This window comes from Anguilla anguilla, chromosome 12 (genome assembly GCF_013347855.1).
Source record: "Anguilla anguilla isolate fAngAng1 chromosome 12, fAngAng1.pri, whole genome shotgun sequence".
Lineage (NCBI taxonomy): Eukaryota > Metazoa > Chordata > Actinopteri > Anguilliformes > Anguillidae > Anguilla > Anguilla anguilla.
In genome coordinates, this window is record NC_049212.1 from 8,319,350 (window position 1) to 8,340,249 (window position 20,900).

The 20,900-nt window shown below is 49.4% G+C and overlaps 1 protein-coding gene across 3 annotated transcripts in view; it reads right to left on the reverse strand.

The window, feature by feature from the left end:
- The window catches only part of sgsm2 (small G protein signaling modulator 2), a 56,579-nt gene that overhangs the window by 24,431 nt on the left and 11,248 nt on the right, over positions 1-20,900 (reverse strand). For all 3 annotated transcript variants that reach the window (XM_035384814.1, XM_035384812.1, XM_035384813.1), the window contains exons 3-4: positions 4,341-4,509; positions 1,851-2,027 (exon numbers count right to left, since the gene is read on the reverse strand). In XM_035384814.1, the coding sequence (XP_035240705.1) occupies positions 1,851-2,027; positions 4,341-4,509 (346 nt within the window). The remainder of the gene's footprint in view (positions 1-1,850; positions 2,028-4,340; positions 4,510-20,900) is intronic.

The window sequence follows — 20,900 nt, forward strand, 5'->3', positions numbered from 1 at the left end:
AATGTACCGAATGTATTGAATGACTCAAATGAATGAAATGTACTGATGGTGCTGAAACCGTGCTTAAACAGTGCTATGACAGCATATTCTCCTCATTTGATAAAAACGAATGATATAATATCAACGGATTATAGCAATTAAATTAAACTTATTTGTGATCGATATTAAGTCATTACACGATTTTAGACTTAACTACAAGTCTTTATGTCAACAACAACAAATCAAGAGAATAGAAATATATGAATATAAATTATGGATCAAATCAGAGTTTAAAATATAATAAAGGTAGCCTATTGCAAGATCAACAAATGAGAAATTACAGTCAAGAAAAGTGATAATAATATGAATAGAGAATAATTTAAATAAATACATAAATAGGAAAATAAACAAAACAAAAATACGAAACCCCTCTGGGACTTCAGTTGGTTATAACTATGTAGGTTACATAGCCGATATATTTTACATACTGAGTAACTTGCAAATTGGCATTTAAGAAGACCAGCTGTCTAACTTTTTATGCAACTATACACAGCCGGGACCTCGTCAGTCATCACCACCGATAGCCTTTCATTACAGTTTCATACTGTATCTACCAGTTAGCCCCGCCCACTTTCCCAGAGTCCCAGGCAACGCAGGAAGATTAAGGCTGATATTGGAGAATCAATGTTGTAACAGCTGCTGAAAATGTTCAAGTGCAATAGTTGTAAACTGTGCTTAGCAGTAACTTCTGTTGAGATAGTCATTGAACTAAGGGTGAATTCACACCGTGAAGCTGTGCGAGGGAAAGACGTTGCACTGACTCAAGCTGTTAGCCTCGGTGGTTAAAGAGCACACGTTCTTTTGAAGGGGAAGCTTTATCTCGTAGCATCTAGGCAGGAGAAAACAGACACAGACTCTTCGAATTGTTATGCTGCACTGTTGAGAGCACCTGCATTTTGTCAGGAGCCGTAAGTGTAAGTGTAATCTGAGCTAGAGCCAGAGAGGGAGGACTAAAAAGTGAATACTACATTCGGCAAGTGAATGTTTTATTAATGTTCAAGTAAGCAAAAAATAACTTATAAATAACAACTCGAAAACCCTGAAAGTGCAGTACAGGGGCAGTTGTGGTTTGGGTGGAGTAGGGGGTGAGTACAGGGGCAGTTGTGGTTTGGGTGGAGTAGGGGGGTGAGTACAGGGGCAGTTGTGGTTTGGGTGGAGTTGGGGGTGAGTACAGGGGCAGCTGTGGTTTGGGTGGAGTTGGGGGTGAGTACAGGGGCAGTTGTGGTTTGGGTGGAGTAGGGGGTGAGTACAGGGGCAGTTGTGGTTTGGGTGGAGTAGGGGGGTGAGTACAGGGGCAGTTGTGGTTTGGGTGGAGTTGGGGGTGAGTACAGGGGCAGTTGTGGTTTGGGTGGAGTTGGGGGTGAGTACAGGGGCAGTTGTGGTTTGGGTGGAGTTGGGGGTGAGTACAGGGGCAGTTGTGGTTTGGGTGGAGTTGGGGGTGAGTACAGGGGCAGCTGTGGTTTGGGTGGAGTTGGGGGTGAGTACAGGGGCAGTTGTGGTTTGGGTGGAGTTGGGGGTGAGTACAGGGGCAGCTGTGGTTTGGGTGGAGTTGGGGGTGAGTACAGGGGCAGTTGTGGTTTGGGTGGAGTTGGGGGTGAGTACAGGGGCAGCTGTGGTTTGGGTGGAGTTGGGGGTGAGTACAGGGGCAGTTGTGGTTTGGGTGGAGTTGGGGGTGAGTACAGGGGCAGTTGTGGTTTGGGTGGAGTTGGGGGTGAGTACAGGGGCAGTTGTGGTTTGGGTGGAGTTGGGGGTGAGTACAGGGGCAGTTGTGGTTTGGGTGGAGTAGGGGGTGAGTACTGCTGGGTTGGTACCTGGCATTGTCCACAATGTTCTGGACGACTTTGTCCAGAACCTTTTCAAAGAGAGCCGTCCGCACCCAGATGTGCTTTATGGCCTGGGCGGAGAGGGGGGGCAGGGCCCGCCCGGCACTCGAACCCGCGGCCGATCCCTGCCGCCGCAAAGGCTCCTGAGCTGAGCTCTGCATCCTCCTGAGAGAGAGAGGGGGAGAGAGAGAGAGAGAGGGATACAGAGAGAGAAAGAGAGGGAGACAGAGAGAGAAAGAGAGAGAGAGAGAGAGAGAGAGAGACAGAGAGGGAGAGAGAGAGAAAGAGAGAGAAAGAGAGACTATACACATCACATCCTGCATATACAGTACAATTCAACAGCGACAGCTGGAACTGAACAGGCTGCATTATCTTTAACACCAGCAGGTGGCAGCATGCCTCAGAGTCTGAATCAGAGTTACCAGGTGAGGTGTGTTACACGGCAAGAGTTTAGGTGGCAAGTCCTAAAAGCATTTTCTCGTATTAAGATTAAGCAAGAAAATAATCATGCACGTATAGTCTTTTTTTTCAAATGTATAAGTAGGAAAAATTCCTTTTGTTGCAAAGCGTTTCGTTTCTGACATGGTGTCTCCGTTCTGTATGGATGTACTTCAATTTCTCTTCTGATTGGCAGCCTGCCACTAGAATGAGTCAGTCTTGATTGGTTAAAATGGAAAAAACCTTATGCTCCACATGACTAATACAAAATATTCCTGTACGGGGAGCATGAGGACACTGTTTCTTTTAGGATAAAACTCTTTCTTTGGTTCCTTACGTATACTACAATGATTAATAAATGACGATGTTATGGTGGACACAAGGCCATAGACTCACACTGCAGACAGACTCACTTTTAGATCAAACTACAGCAAAACGTTTCATGCAGCGGCACAAGAACTATCCTTAGCTGTCGTTCATGAGCTCATCAATAAACTTAGCTAAAACATCAGACCGCGTGAATTAATGGGCTATTTAAACTAAGAACAGAAGGCCAGGAACAGATAGATCTGTCCTTCCTGGAACAGGGTCCCCACGCCTTTCCTCTGTCCTTTTCAAACGAGGACGTCACTCAGTACAGTGGGCGGGACTTCCTGTTTGTGATGCGGAAGCTTCCTGAGTGCAGGAAAGGGCCTCTCGGAGTAGCTCATTCAGATCTGCAGCAGACGGCCTCTACAAGGACCAGGACCTAATCCATTAACTTAGAGAACAGCCTCAGAGCTCGCGTAATCTACACCAAACACAACCGCTCGCCGTCACAATAGCTTTACGTTAGCATTTCACTCGGACAAACGGCCGCGCTAAAGTGCGCGTCGAAAGGCCGCGCGCTGGCATTTTCACGTTCGCCCCCGAGCTCCGTCCGTTCCTGCTCTGTCCGGATAACTCGACAGCAGCCGGATAACCCGATTAAACACGAAACCTGTCTGCCCAATTAGTCCTGTTCACCGGTGAGGGCGGGGCTCTGACCGCGACCAATCGCATTTCAGACCTTCAGAAAATGCCACGTCAAACCCAAACCCAAAACCCAAACGCGGTCAGCCAATGAGAAGCAGCAAAGCTCTGAGGAGTGGGGTGATGGTGTTGGGTTAGATGTTGGTGACAGTGATGGTGTTGGGTTAGTTTTCAATGATAGTGGTGGTGTTGGTGTCGCATTAGTTGTTGGTGATAGTGATGATGTTGGTGTTGGGTTAGTTGTTAGTGATAGTGATGGTGTTGGGTTAGTTGTTGGTGAGTGTGATGGTGTGGGGTTAGTTGTTGGTGATGATGTTGGTGTTAGGTTAGTTGTTAGTGATAGTGATGGTGATGGTGATGGGTTAGTTGTTGGTGATAGTGATGGTGTTGGGTTAGTTGTTGGTGATGGTGATGGTGTTGGTGAAAGTTGTTGGTGAGAGTGATGGTGTTGGTGTGAGTATTGGGTTAGTTGTTGGTGATAGTGATGTTGCAGGTGTTGAGTTAATTGTTGGTGATAGTGATGGTGCAGGTGTTGTGTTAGTTGTTAGTGACAGTGATGGTGTTGGGTTAGTTGTTGGCAATAGTGATGGTGTTGGGTTAGTTGTTAGTCATGGTGTTGGGTTAGATGTTGGTGATAGTGATGGTGTTGGGTTAGTTGTTAGTGATAGTGATGGTGTTGGGTTAGTTGTTGGCGATAGTGATGGTGTTGGGTTAGTTGTTACTAATAGTAATGGTGTTGGGTTAGATTTTGGCGATAGTGATGGTGTTGGGTTAGAACTTGGCGATAGTGATGGTGATGGTGCTGGGTTAGTTGTTGGCGATAGTGATGGTGCAGGCGTAGGTGTTGGGTTAGTAGTTAGTGATAGTGATGGTGCAGGCGTAGGTGTTGGGTTAGTAGTTAGTGATAGTGATGGTGCAGGCGTAGGTGTAGGGTTAGTAGTTAGTGATAGTGATGGTGCAGGCGTAGGTGTTGGGTTAGTAGTTAGTGATAGTGATGGTGCTGGTGCTCGTGTGGGCGTGGCCTCAGACCTGGTGGCCTCGGCTTGCTGCTGCAGCTGCTCCTGCACCTTGCGGCACACCTCCCCCACCGTCTCATTCACCTTCCCCATCTTAGTGAAGAGAGCAGCGATCTTATCACTGCGCAGAAAACCTGCAGCCCGTCGCTTCAGCATGTGCCCCAGACAGGCCTCAATCGTACCTGCAGAGGAGAGAGAGAAAGGGGGGCGTGGAGGGAGGGAGGGAGAGAGAGAATAAGGGAAAGAGGGAGAGAGGAAAGGGAGAGGGAGAGTGCTGTAGTTAGTTTCAAAACTTCAGATTCTTTTATTAAAGAAAATTGTTCCCAGGTAATTTTGATCCCTCTGCAGTACAATCACTACAAGAGGAAACAATTAACTTTCATTAAAAGTACCGCAATACAATTTTCTACAGGTCTGTGTGGACTAGTTTACATTCCATGTCCAGAAAAGAAAACAAAATCTAGACAAAATGAAGGTATAATCTATAACATACCGACAATTACAATAAAAAATAATATTCATCCTCATAATAATGATCAGAGGCAGTTCAAAATAGACAGCGTGACTCATAATACAGCACATCATCATATCAACACATTACATTCCACAGTACACAATGCACAATTATGCAATACTCTTATGTAAGAGGGGGACCCATGTCTCATAAAAATAAACCTTGCCAGAAGCCATACCACCATGCACCCTGCTCCTGCTGAATGGCTAAAGCTAAGCGTGGGCTTGGTTAGTACTTGGATGGGAGACCTCCAGGGAAAACTAAGTTGCTGTGGGAAATGGTGTTGGTGGGCCGGTAGGGGGCAATCTTCCCTCCGGTTGAACAAACCCCAATGTCCAGTGCTGTGATGGGGACACTGTGCTGTAGGAGACACCGTCTCTCGGATGTAATAATAAACCGAGGTCCTGATTCACTGTGGTCTTTAAAGGTCACATGACACTCATCAAAAAAAATGCAGGGGGTCTCCGTGTGTCCTGGCTGAATCTCAACCTGCAGCCTAATCATCGTCTGATTTAGTTAGCTAAAAAAATATTCTCTCACTCTGCACCGCAGTTGATGTGTGGCGAGGGTTCCGGCGCAAAATGGCTGCCGTGTATCGCCCAGGTGGGGGTGCTACACATCAGCGGTGGTCCAGGCCAGTTTCTCCCTCATTGCCGTAAAGCGCTTTGAGGGTGAGAAAAGCGCGATATAAACGCAAGGAGTTATTACCATCGTTATAAATTCATCCCCCCGTACTATTAATCTGCGTGTTCATTTTTCAATTTAAAATAGTCCTTAAAGTCTTATAATTAACAGCGGATGTGGAGAATCTGCCTCAGCTGGAAAGCAAAAGCCTTTCCTCTCTCCAGTATTTGGGGTGCCCACGGGCGTATGCCCCCCCCTGCGTGAAGCAGCGAAGCTTTCGCACTGCGGTCACCGCCGGCAACATAATTCACCCCGAGCCGTCTGAGGACCTGTGAAATATTTAAGGTGGGGGGGGAGGAGGAGGAGGAGAAGAACAAGCCTGTTGCCGCCGACGACGCCTCGACGTGGCGTTCCTCGGGCACGGCTCCTGCATATTTTATGAGGAGGACGACAGCCGGCGAAGCACCATTAAACACCCGCCCCCGTCGGAAGGTAAAACCGAATTAGGGAGTTATGGCCCCCCTCCCTCCCCCTCCCTCCCCCCCCCCTCCGGTAGAGACACGGCTCCGTTCTGGAGGAGGTGGGGGCTAGGCGCGGGAGACGAGCAGGGGTAGCCGAAACAATTAAAGCGAAGCAATAAAAAATGATATCATCCTTTCTGCTGTTTGAGAGAGCCTGGGATTTACGCTCGGCGAGCGCCTGAGTGGCACTGCGATCCTTCAGCGTGATAAACACTGCGTGCTGCTCTGAAGCACTGCAGTAGGGAGAGAGAGTGTGTGTGTGTGTGTGTGAGAGAGAGAGAGAGTGTGAGAGTGTGTGTGAGTGAGTGTGTGAGAGAGTGTGTGTGTGTGTGTGTGTGTGTGTGAGAGAGAGAGAGAGTGTGTGAGAGTGTGTGTGTGTGTGAGAGAGAGAGTGTGTGTGTGTGTGTGTGTGTGTGTGAGAGAGAGAGAGAGAGAGTGTGTGTGAGAGTGTGTGTGAGAGAGAGTGAGTGTGTGAGAGTGTGTGTGAGAGAGAGTGAGTGTACGTGTGTGTGTGTGTCAGAGAGAGTGAGTGGCACTGCGATCCTTCAGCGTGATAAACACTGCGTGCTGCTCTGAAGCACTGCGGTAGGGACAGGGTGTGTGTGTGTGTGTGAGAGAGAGAGAGAGTGTGTGAGAGTGTGTGTGTGAGAGAGAGTGTGTGAGAGTGTGTGTGTGAGAGAGAGTGTGTGAGAGTGTGTGAGAGAGAGAGTGTGTGTGTGTGTGTGTGTGAGAGAGAGAGAGTGTGTGTGTGTGTGTGTGAGAGAGAGTGTGTGAGAGTGTGTGTGTGAGAGAGAGTGAGTGTATGTGTGTGTGAGAGAGAGAGAGTGTGTGTGTGTGTGTGTGTGTGTGTGTGTGTGTGAGAGAGAGAGAGTGTGTGTGTGTGCACTGTGAGCTGTTGTCACACACAGAGCCTACATTTAAGCCCCCCCAGGCCAGCCGGTGGCAGCAACAGATCAGAATCAGAGGGAGTAACTGCCTGCAGAAAAGCAGCGTTTAGCACCTTATATAAGCCTGCAGCCTCTCCAGAGTGGCCCTATAACCTGCTCACTCTCTCACACGCTCTCTTTCTCTCTCTCTCTCCCTCTCTCTCTCCCTCTCTCTCTCTCTCTCACACACACACACTCACAACACACACAATCACAAAGTCACACACATGCACTCTCACACACAAACACACACACTCAAACACACGCACATGCACACACACAACACACATACACTCGCAACATACGCACACTTTAGAACAAACATACACTCACACAACAATACAACATACGCAAACACGCACACACACATTCACGTACAGCACACAAACACACACCATACACAGACATATATTTATCTACTTGTCCACGCATTTCTTACTGTACATATTGTCAATGGAACAAGTATAACAATTACATGATATAGTCGCACACTATGCATTTGATGTCACTTCAACATGCTATTCAATGAACTGTTTTAATGACCGATTTCCGTTTTCCTGTGTACCTTCTGAACATATGGATACTTTCACTGAATATATGCCATTCGCTCACACAATGAGAACAAGCATCCTCTGATTAAAGAGATGTGCCTACCAATGAGGTAAATTACACTTGTGTCTGTGAACAAGCGTGTCATCAAAACCAAAAGTGTGCCTGAACAATTTTTGAGCTGGGGTGCTTAACCCTGGGAGAGGGTCTCCATTCAGCAAACGGCGACGACGCCGAACAGCATCACTAATGTTTGCTGCAGTCACAGTTAAAAGTCTTCACTCTGCAGGAAAAGGCATCTGTGTCGTGCGGGTCTCTGTCAAAGCAAATGGAGGTTATGAAGCCCTGGGCTAGTGCTAATGCTAACGCGAACGGTAACGCAGACCGAGGGGCTGAAGCACAGGGGGCACCGAGGCATCCGTCTCCCTTTAGCCCGTTAGCTCGTTAGCGCGAGCCACTTAATTAAAACTGGGTGGCATTTGAGAGAAGGCATGTTGTTTGGGGGGGGGGGGGGGGGGGGGGGCGAGCGAGCGGAGGGAGGGAAAGCCGCCGCGATTGACGAGAGGGACGTTAATCCCCATCATCCATCCACCGAGCGGCCGACGGGCGTCACCGGCGCACTCGACCGGCTCCTCCGACAGCACGTGGCGCGATGAGTCACGCTAATTGACAGAAATGAACTGTGTTACAGAGTGACTCGCTGTCGGCGAGGGCCCGGGGGGGGAGGGGGACGGGTGGGGGGATGCTGTCTGACTCATCGGCCCCACCCCACCCTTGTGATCGCTGCACGCTCCAGATCCCCAAGCCCTGTGCAGGGGGGGGGGAGGGGGTGCTGTCTTTTTTTTTTTTGGGTTTCATCGCTCTGAAGATCTTGTAATATGCTGCGCACACACGGGACGGCGTCCGCTGGCTGAGCTGTGATTACCTTCTCTGAGGTCTTTTCCGTTTCACATCTTCAAGCCTGACAGCGCACAATCAGAAACACGGCCGAGAAATAGCCGGCTCTATCTCGCTCGCTCTTTTCAAGAACAGGGTATAAAAAACGGTTTAACTCCACGCACCGGCTACGTGTCATGTCACTTCCCAGCCCGGCCGTTTGAAGAGGAGAGAGAGGCAGACACAGACAGTCTCCTCTGTGATCTGCGTTGTAGAGACAAGGCCGTGGTCTTCCGTGGGAGGTCTTTAATCGCGCGCTGTGTGCAGCTCAAACGCCTCACCGCTGCAGCCGAGGCTAATGAGTTTGCCCCGGCTGGCCGTTCGGTTGTGTAACGCCTTCCCCGCGTCCCCTCTCTCCGCCCTGCACGGCTCTCAGCAACCGGGCCTGGTCATTAAACAGCACCTCCTCCCAACACACTGCCCAAACACAACACCCAACACACCACCCAAACACACTACCCAACACCGCCCAAACACCACCCAAACACCACCCAACACCACCCAAACACCGTCCAAACACCACCCAACACACAGCCCGAAGACCACCCAAACACCGCCCAAACACACCGCCCAAACAGCCAGGCTTCTCCACATTACAACACCACCCAAACACCACACAAACAGCCTGGAGCATCCACATTATAACACCACCCAAACACCACCCAAACAGCCAGGCTTCTCCACATTACAACACCACCCAAACACCACCCAAACAGCCAGGCTTCTCCACATTACAACACCACCCAAACACCACCCAAACAGCCTGACTAATACGCATTAGAACACCACCCAAACAGCCTGGCTCTTTCACATTAGAACACCACCCAAACACCACCCAAACAGCCAGGCTTCTCCACATTACAACACCACCCAAGCACCCAAGTTTCTCCACATTACAACACCACCCAAACAGCCAGGCTTGTCCTCATTACAACACCACTCAAACAGCCTGACTCATCCACATTATAACAACACCCAAACACCACCCAAACAGCCAGGCTTCTCCACATTACAACACCACCCAAACAGCTTGACTAATATGCATTAGAACACCACCCAAACAGCCTGGCTCTTTCACATTAGAACACCACCCAAACAGCCAGGCTTGTCCACATTACAACAACACCCAAACACCACCCAAACAGCCTGACTAATACGCATTAGAACACCACCCAAATAGCCTGGCTCTTTCACATTACAACACCACTCAAACACCCTGACTCATCCTCATTACAACACCACCCAAACAGCCTGGCTTCTCCAACACCACCCAAACAGCCTGGCTTCTCCAACACCACCCAAACAGCCTGGCTTCTCCAACATCACCCAAACAGCCTGGCTTCTCCAACATCACCCAAACAGCCTGGCTTCTCCACATTACAACACCACCCAAACAGCCTGAATCTTCCACATGACAACACCACCAAGCCCATAATCAATCACCACTGTCATTACCTCCAAAAGATAATGTGATTAGTATTCACTGATCCAGCGAGGAGAACAGGAATCCTCCCTCACACAACACTACCAGCAGCTTTTCTCCCCATTTTTTTTAGCAAAAGAAGGTTTTTTTAATTAAAACTGATTTCCAGGAATATCAGGTCTCTCAGCACCAATGCCTTCTGCTCATTGCACTGATCGAGATGATCAGTCTTAGACTAATCCCTTTAGGAAGAGCAACAATGCAGTTAAGCTCACAACAAGCACTGTTATGGAGAGATAGATTTCTTTTTCCACCCAGACACAACCGAAAGATCTCGGCGCAGGCAAAATGCTTGTAACATAACTACACCGCATGTAAGCGTGCACATCTTACATATCCTTACATATTCTATATCCTGTGCATTAACACAGTAGGATGCGCAGTTATTGGCAAAGTCATTGAAATGAGCCAGAGCCATCGACTCCGATGCCCACGGGCACAGAACAAACTGCGGCTTGAATAATTGCTCGAATTTTAGCAGAAAACGCAGAAATGATTTTCCATTAGTGACAAACGCGAGAGAACAGCTGCCAAGGCTCGAGGGCAGGGCTCTAAGTAGAGTTTAAATGTCAGCTGACTCTTATGCATTCGCCGTGCTAATGGAGACAACATCCTGCACAGATCTAATAACAAAGACCAGAGCCACACAGTACTGACGCAGTCTCTCTCTCTCTCCCACTCTCCCTCTCTTTCTCACTCACTCTCTCTCTTTATCCCTCTCTTTATCTCTCCATCTCTCTCTCTCTTTCTCCCGCTCTCCTGCTCTCCCTCTCTCCCTCTGTCTCTCTCCCTCTCTTTCTCACTCACTCTCTCTCTTTATCCCTCTCTTTATCTCTCCATCTCTCTCTCTCTTTCTCCCGCTCTCCCTCTCTCTCTCTCTTTCTCCCGCTCTCCCTCTCTTTCTCACTCACTCTCTCTCTTTATCCCTCTCTCTTTCTCTCCATCTCTCTCTCTCTTTCTCTCCATCTCTCTCTCTCGTTCTCCCGCTCTCTCTCTCTCCCTCTCTCCCTCTCTCTCTCTCTCCCTCTCTTTCTCTCTCCATCCTCTCTCCTGCTTAACGGTCCTGATGTATGGACTTGTATATTAGTAAAGTTTAGCGCTCGGTGATTAAATATCGATTCCCTTTCCCAGCCCCCCAATCTTATGTCAAAAAGAAAACAAAAGGGGGAAAAGGTGGTTTTATCTAAACTGGGAGCTTCTGCTGGGGGGACGAACAGCAGTCACGAGATCAATGCTATCACTCTCACTCTGTCACTCTCCCCACACTTTGAGAGAAGTTTATTATCTTTCTCATTGATCGTAGGCCTGACTGCTTTGGGACATCATGCACACACACACACACACGCGCATGCACAAACACACGCACACACACATACATATATACACGCACACACACATATATATATGTAACATGCACAAACATAAATACACACATACACAGGTCCGCGCATACACACTTGCGCGCTCATGTGCACACACACACACACACACACACAGGGACACTCACACAGACAAAAAAATTTTCATCACAGAAAACAATTAAGGTACATCCTATGAGAACCTGATTACTGCTGGTTTTATTATAAGTGGTTTTATATATAAGGTTTATTATAGCTACAAAATGAAATTGGCTGCAGCAATGTGAGTTACGATTCTGATTCATAGGATTCAACTTCTTAAAATTGGTGTGTTTTGACGTCACGTTTCAAAGCTCTGAAACACACCCATCGCAGTGTGCTTGCATCTCTGGACGTTCTGCTGTATTTACAATATATTGCGATTCGGGGAAGCATTTATATTTCCTGTTTGATTTATGCATTTCTTTACAAAAATAACAGGAAATGGTGCTCCAATGGCTTTTCTTGTTTTTTAAACCTGGTCCCTCTAGAGACCGCCCTGTTCATCAACAGATACTTTGGTGAACTGGATCGATAAAACCCACGCGCTGTACGCCGCACAGCCCCCTCACAGTGAGGGCCAGATCTGGGCAGCAGAGGGTTACGCTGGCCTGCTGATCCCTGTGGCTGATCCCTGCGGTGATTAAAGAGCAGCGTGAGGGTGGGAACAGCAGCACCCTGCAAACACCCCCTCCTAATGGCCCCCTTCCAGAGTCCCCATCGGAAGCTAATGCACACAACACGACTGTGCTTCCTCAGCCTGAGATCACGTGTGTTTGTGTGTGTGTGCGAGTGAGTGTGCGTGTGTTGTGTGTGTGTGTTTGTGTGCGTGTTGTGTGCGTGCACGTCTGTGTGTATGTGTGTTTGTGTGTGTGTTTGTGTGTGCGTGGGTGTTTGTGTGCGTGTGTCTGTGTGTGTATGTGTGTATATGTGTGTGTGAACGTATGCATGAGTGTGTGCATGTTCATTTCTGTGTCTATATGGATCCATGCGCAAGTGTTAGCATGTGTGGGTGGAGGTGCAGTCGTGTCCCATATGGATTGGACAGAATCCAGGTTGTGCTATTGTCTATGATGGGCAGGAACCAGACAAACTCCTACATGCATCTGCAGTTTAACTTTTATAGTGAACCGTTTCTGATGTGTTTTACAGCCCTGCTGCAGTTGGTCCTCCTCAGCCCAGGTGGCAGCACACACACAAGCCCCCTGAGGAACCGTTAAGCTCCAAAGGCCAGGGAGACAGTGGGAGACCAGCTTCCCCCTGCAGGAGCTCTGCTAATCCCATCGATCGCTCCCAGAGCTGCTGTTATCCATGAAGCAGCATCAGCGACCTGCTGAGAACAAGAGCTCCATGCTGTACTGTGCATGTGAATGTGTGTGCATGAGTGTGTGTGTGTGTGTGTGTGTGTGTGTGCATGTGTATGCGCATGTGTGTGCATTTGTGTGTGTGTGTACGCGTTTGTGTGCATGCGCATGTGTGTGTGTGTGTGTGCGTGCGTGTGAGTGTGTGTGTGTGAGAAAGTGACAGTGACATAGCTCACGTGTCTGTGTGAGCCCAGCTTGTTGGCATAGCAACAGGCTCTAATCTATAGCATACCTGATGCTTCTCTTGGGTTATTGCTGACTTCTTGCTCTTGGCGCCCCAATACAATTACTCTATGTACAACATGGTAGAACAGTGCTAAAACTACACAACCCACAATGCTAGGCAAGAGACACAAGAGTGTGAAAACTGCGCTGCCCTCAATACTAAGCTGACCCGACAGTGTGTCAGTACAGGAGCCGAACGTGAATCATTTATTCCGAGGATGTGTCGTCTCCATGACACCAGCCGCGTGAGCGAAGAAGCCAAATCACTGGTGACCTCGTGATGATGTCACACTTCCACCGGCGGCACACCTGCACTTTGGCTGCCCTCGCCTGGCGGGCAGCGAGCCCCCCTCTCCCCCCCCCCCCCCCCCCCCCACACCCCCCCTCCGAAACAAAGCTCTCCTGACTACAGTCGCTTTGTTCGCCCACTCTAATCTCCCATAATCCCGCCTGCCCGCCCACGCCACGCGGACGTGATTACACCTCTCCGCTTAACGCACCGCGAAAGACTGACGCACGGGGTCTGAGTTTCACACGCCGTTAAACCGACCCCCCCCCCACCCCCCACCCCCAACCGTCGCTGGGGTTCAGGAGCGCGTCCCGGGTGGGGGGGGGGGGTGCGTGTGTGGGGGGGACCTGGCCTGTTACCCGCACAGCCGAGGCCAGGACTACGCACAGCCAGTCCCCACGCCGCGTGGCGAAAGCGGCATTTTTCCGCCAGATACGGTTGCCGCGCGTTGGTGTGTCAGCACACGGGCGGCGGGGTGAGACTCAAAACAGGCACTTACCGCACCGTTTGTTTGGTAATTAAATCATAATTACTCAACGCCGCTGCGGACGCTGAAAGGAAAGTGTGAAAAGGTTCAGCCGAGCTCCTGTACTGAACTCCGGGTCATTCTGAACGCAAAGCCAACAGGCACGAGGTCTGTTTGTCTGCCTGTCTGCCTGTCTGTCTGTCTGTCTCAGCACACTGAGCAACACTGTGAACACTCAGTGAGCAATCAATCAATTTTATTTTTATAAAACACTCTTCATTCTAAAGCTGTCTCAGGGCACTGAACAATGAAAGCCCAAAGCAGGCGAAATTCAGTCAGTTATACTGTGGACATAAATAAATAAATAAATAAACAAATAAATAAATAAATTAACGAATGAATAAATGAATGAATGAATGAATAAATGAATGCTGAAAGAGGAGAGACCGTGTTTGTGCAGCAGAACAGGAAATGGAGGAAGTCACATGATTTCCTCAGCAGAAGGGACAGTGCGAGGCCCCACCCCCTGCACTGAGGAGGAGCCCTCTGCCCCCCCTGCCCTGGGAAGGGACGGGGGCAGGAAGGGAGGCAGGGCAGAGTTTCACAGGGCAGAATGGTCGCTGAGCTACTCTGACCTCTCCACTCCAGGAGAGGCCTTGAGGATCAACCGGTTCTGCAGATTTACACAGATTTACACAGATTTACACAGCTCATCACCCAGACAGAGTGCAAATGCTCCCAAAAGCCCTTTAACCCTGTGCAGAGGAGCACAGAGCAGCACAGAGCAGCACAGTGAAGCACAGAGGAGCAGAGAGGAGGACAGAGAAGCAGAGAGGAGCAGAGAGGAGCGCAGAGGAGCAGAGGAGCAGAGAGGAGTGCAGAGGAGCAGAGGAGCAGAGAGAAGCAGAGAGGAGCAGAGAGGAGTGCAGAGGAGCAGAGGAGCAGAGAGGAGTGCAGAGGAGCAGAGGAGCAGAGAGAAGCAGAGAGGAGCAGAGAGGAGTGCAGAGGAGCAGAGGAGCAGAGAGAAGCAGAGAGGAGCAGAGAGGAGTGCAGAGGAGCAGAGGAGCAGAGAGGAGTGCAGAGGAGCAGAGGAGCAGAGAGAAGCAGAGAGGAGCAGAGAGGAGTGCAGAGGAGCAGAGAGGAGTGCAGAGGAGCAGAGAGGAGCAGAGAGGAGCAGAGGAGCAGAGAGGAGCTCGGTGAACACTGTGCAGAGGAGCATGGAGCAGCGTTTACATCTCATTAAAGCGCTGCAGGTGAGCAGCGCAGTAGATAAGGAGCAGTCTCAGCTCCGGCCCCCGGAAGGCTGCTCTGTGGCTGCTCTCGCCGATGTGCGCACGCATCGCTAGAGACCCCGTCCCCGCGGGCTGCAGTGATTACCGCCGCATTCACGCAAACGAGGCGTCCAAATCTCTACAAGCGAAGCGTTACCGTCGCGCCACCGTTCGGGCCCCCCCTTTTCACACTAAAATATTTAAGCAGCAATTGCACCCCCCACACCGACCGAAAAATCACTTCAGCCTTCGCCCACCCACGCTAATGCTCGCACTTGGAAGGATTCCATAATGAATCATAAACATGCAATTTCCAAAATCCCTCTCGCAATGTGGGCAAGGGAGCACGGCGCAGACTAGCCGGGCAGCCTGCTCCGGGCGAAAACTTTAGATTTTAAAATGTCACGGCGTAACCGTTGAAATTGGAATAAAATAAAACGTCTGAGAATGGTAATTTAGTATAGTGCTGTGTTCAAAAAACATTATTATATAAATTATTCAAGAGCAAAAGTGAGCATTTGACTCACTGTACTGAGGTCAGTTTATGCCTGTATAATGAACCCCCCTTATGAAAAAGAATACTTAAAATAAAAATACAAACACACACACGCACACGCACACACACAAACACAGACACACGTGCACACACACACACGTACACACACACACAAACACAGACACACATGCGCACACAAACAAACATACACAAACAAGCACCTACACACAAACACACACACACAGAAACACAGACAAACAAACATGCACACACATACACAAATACGTGCACACACACACACATACACACACACACGCACACACAGGCAGACACACACAAACATGCACCCACACACACACACACACAAACACGCACCCACACACATACACAAACACGCACACACACACACACACACACACACGCAGGTTCTTGACATGGGGATACACTGATAAGAGCAATCACAGCAGTTATCTTCCAGTGCTTCTCTGACTAATGTGTCAGCGTCACAAAGCAAGGGAGACGGCAGCACTGCGTGTTCCACAGGAGAGGGGGCGAGTTGGACGGGACGAAACACAAAGAACACAGACGAGGTCAAGAGTAGAGTACAAACCCTGCATAAACCTACACACAATACAAACCCTGCATTCACCCTACGAACACCCTGTACTGTATAAACCCTGCATTCACCCTATGAACACCCTGTACTGTATAAACCCTGCATTCACCCTATGAACACCCTGTACTGTATAAACCCTGCATTCACCCTATGAACACCCTGTACTGTATAAACCCTGCATTCACCCTATGAACACCCTGTACTGTATAAACCCTGCATTCACCCTATGAGCACCCTGTACTGTATAAACCCTGCATTCACCCTATGAACACCCTGTACTGTATAAACCCTGCATTCACCCTATGAACACCCTGTACTGTATAAACCCTGCATTCACCCTATGAACACCCTGTACTGTATAAACCCTGCATTCACCCTATGAGCACCCTGTACTGTATAAACCCTGCATTCACCCTATGAACACCCTGTATTGTATAAACCCTGCATTCACCCTATGAACACCCTGTACTGTATAAACCCTGCATTCACCCTATGAACACCCTGTACTGTATAAACCCTGCATTCACCCTATGAGCACCCTGTACTGTATAAACCCTGCATTCACCCTATGAACACCCTGTACTGTATAAACCCTGCATTCACCCTATGAACACCCTGTACTGTATAAACCCTGCATTCACCCTATGAACACCCTGTACTGTATAAACCCTGCATTCACCCTATGAACACCCTGTACTGTATAAACCCTGCATTCACCCTATGAACACCCTGTACTGTATAAACCCTGCATTCACCCTATGAACACCCTGTACTGTATAAACCCTGCATTCACCCTATGAGCACCCTGTACTGTATAAACCCTGCATTCACCCTATGAACACCCTGTACTGTATAAACCCTGCATTCACCCTATGAACACCCTGTACTGTATAAACCCTGCATTCACCCTATGAACACCCTGTACTGTATAAACCCTGCATTCACCCTATGAGCACCCTGTACTGTATAAACCCTGCATTCACCCTATGAACACCCTGTATTGTATAAACCCTGCATTCACCCTATGAACACCCTGTACTGTATAAACCCTGCATTCACCCTATGAACACCCTGTACTGTATAAACCCTGCATTCACCCTATGAGCACCCTGTACTGTATAAACCCTGCATTCACCCTATGAACACCCTGTACTGTATAAACCCTGCATTCACCCTATGAACACCCTGTACTGTATAAACCCTGCATTCACCCTATGAACACCCTGTACTGTATAAACCCTGCATTCACCCTATGAACACCCTGTACTGTATAAACCCTGCATTCACCCTATGAGCACCCTGTACTGTATAAACCCTGCATTCACCCTATGAACACCCTGTACTGTATAAACCCTGCATTCACCCTATGAACACCCTGTACTGTATAAACCCTGCATTCACCCTATGAACACCCTGTACTGTATAAACCCTGCATTCACCCTATGAGCACCCTGTACTGTATAAACCCTGCATTCACCCTATGAACACCCTGTATTGTATAAACCCTGCATTCACCCTATGAACACCCTGTACTGTATAAACCCTGCATTCACCCTATGAACACCCTGTACTGTATAAACCCTGCATTCACCCTATGAGCACCCTGTACTGTATAAACCCTGCATTCACCCTATGAACACCCTGTACTGTATAAACCCTGCATTCACCCTATGAACACCCTGTACTGTATAAACCCTGCATTCACCCTATGAGCACCCTGTACTGTATAAACCCTGCATTCACCCTATGAGCACCCTGTACTGTATAAACCCTGCATTCACCCTATTAACACCCTGTACTGTATAAACCCTGCATTCACCCTATGAACACCCTGTACTGTATAAACCCTGCATTCACCCTATGAACACCCTGTACTGTATAAACCCTGCATTCACCCTATGAGCACCCTGTACTGTATAAACCCTGCATTCACCCTATGAGCACCCTGTACTGTATAAACCCTGCATTCACCCTATGAGCACCCTGTACTGTATAAACCCTGCATTCACCCTATGAACACCCTGTACTGTATAAACCCTGCATTCACCCTATGAACACCCTGTACTGTATAAACCCTGCATTCACCCTATGAACACCCTGTACTGTATAAACCCTGCATTCACCCTATGAGCACCCTGTACTGTATAAACCCTGCATTCACCCTATGAGCACCCTGTACTGTATAAACCCTGCATTCACCCTATGAGCACCCTGTACTGTATAAACCCTGCATTCACCCTATGAACACCCTGTACTGTATAAACCCTGCATTCACCCTATGAACACCCTGTACTGTATAAACCCTGCATTCACCCTATGAGCACCCTGTACTGTATAAACCCTGCATTCACCCTATGAACACCCTGTACTGTATGAACCCTGCATTCACCCTATGAACACCCTGTACTGTATAAACCCTGCATTCACCCTATGACCACCCTGTACTGTATAAACCCTGCATTCACCCTATGAACACCCTGTACTGTATAAACCCTGCATTCACCCTATGAGCACCCTGTACTGTATAAACCCTGCATTCACCCTATGAACACCCTGTACTGTATGAACCCTGCATTCACCCTATGAACACCCTGTACTGTATAAACCCTGCATTCACCCTATGAACACCCTGTACTGTATAAACCCTGCTTTCACCCTATGAGCACCCTGTACTGTATAAACCCTGCATTCACCCTATGAACACCCTGTACTGTATAAACCCTGCATTCACCCTATGAACACCCTGTACTGTATAAACCCTGCATTCACCCTATGAACACCCTGTACTGTATAAACCCTGCATTCACCCTATGAGCACCCTGTACTGTATAAACCCTGCATTCACCCTATGAGCACCCTGTACTGTATAAACCCTGCATTCACCCTATGAACACCCTGTACTGCACACGCAGAGCAGGAAGCTGCCATTACAGGGATGGCAGAATGGCTCACAGACTCAGTGAATGGTTCACAGAAAAAGCGAATGGCTCACAGAAAGAGAAAATAGCTCACAGACACAATGCATGGCTCACAGACAGAGCGAGTGGCTCACAGACGCACTGATATTGTTCCTTTCTTAGAGTCGTGACGGCTGAGGCTGCTGCCCCTCCCCCACTCGCACGCCCCCGCACCAAGAGCTGCTTGGAGCAGGATTCCCCTCCACCCACACACCGCTCCTGCTCTCCTCACAGTCCTCTCCAATACACGCACACGCACACACTCACACACACACGTACACTAATACACACATACACACACACACTGCTCCTGCTCTCCTCACAGTCCTCTCCAATACACGCACACGCACACACTCACACACACACGTACACTAATACACACATACACACACACACTGCTCCTGCTCTCCTCACAGTCCTCTCCAATACACACACACACACACACACACACACATACACACACACTGCTCTCCTCACAATCCTATCCAATACACGCACACACTCATACACACACACACACACACACACACACACTCCCACACACATACACACACTTACATACACACACGCATGCACACTCACACACACACACACACATACATGCACACACGCTACGGTCCTCACAAAGATACTTAGAGAGTCTTTGCTGGCCCAGCCCAGAGAATTCTGTGGTCCTCACAAAGGCACTTAGAGAGAGCCCCTGCTGGCCGCACCAGGTGCGAATATTCACAAACCGAACCAAATCCATCATCTGAAAGAATCTGCATCAAAACAAACAATCCCCTCTCTCGCTCCTCTCTCGTTTCGCCTCCCTCCTCTCTCAGGAAGACCGGGAAACAAGAGACGACTAAGAATGTGCTAATTAAGCGGCGCAGAACACCAGCCAAAATGCAACGTGCCCGTCGCTAACGAAGCTGCGGCACTCGTTCAAATTCATTAGCGAATGTTCCGCAATTAACAAGGCCCACCCACGGGGGAAGGGGGTGGCGGTGGGGGGGGGGGGGGGGGGGGGGGGCGGGCAGCCGAGCGGCGGCAGAGCTGACATCACCGCGGTTCATTAGCATACGACCTTTCACCTCGGCGACAGAGCCGCAGGAAACGGCCCGGTTCCGGCGCTCGGCTCGTCGCTCCGCTGCCGTGAGTCACGGCCCGCGCTCCCGCCGCGGCTCACGAGGCGTTTGCGTCACCCCGAGTGACGGGCGGTAAAATTCCACCGGCGGGTCCCCCCCCCGATCGGCAGCGGAAACGAGCCGCTCTCGGCTCTCGGGGAACTCGCCGCCGCCCGTCCGGGGAAGACGCCCCGTATCGGGTGGAAACCCACGCAGCAAACTGCAGGCACGATAACCAGGCTGAGCAAGAGCAGCTCTACCAATCACAGAGCTGCTCCTATAGTGATACCGGGGCGGCACCAATCACAGAGCTGCTAACGCTGTCTTAGCCAGGCAGCCCCGATCGCCGATCTTCGACCGCAGCTTCGGTCGGGTTGCACCAATCACTGACCTTCTACAATAGCTCTGCTCAGGCTGCAAATTCCCAGAGCTTCTAACACAATCCTATTCTGCACCAATCACAGAGCTGCTAACACAATCCTATCCTGCACCAATCACGGAGCTGCTAACACAATCCTATCCTGCACCAATCACGGAGCTGCAAACACAATCCTATCCTGCACCAATCAGAGAGCTGCTAACACAATCCTATTCTGCGCCAATCACAGAGCTGCTAACACAATCCTATTCTGCACAAATCACAGAGCTGTTAACACAATCCTATTCTGCACCAATCACAGAGCTGCTAACACAATCCTATTCTGCACCAATCACAGAGCTGCTAACACAATCCTATTCTGCACCAATCACAGAGCTGCTAACACAATCCTATTCTGCGCCAATCACAGAGCTGCTAACACAATCCTATTCTGCACCAATCACAGAGCTGC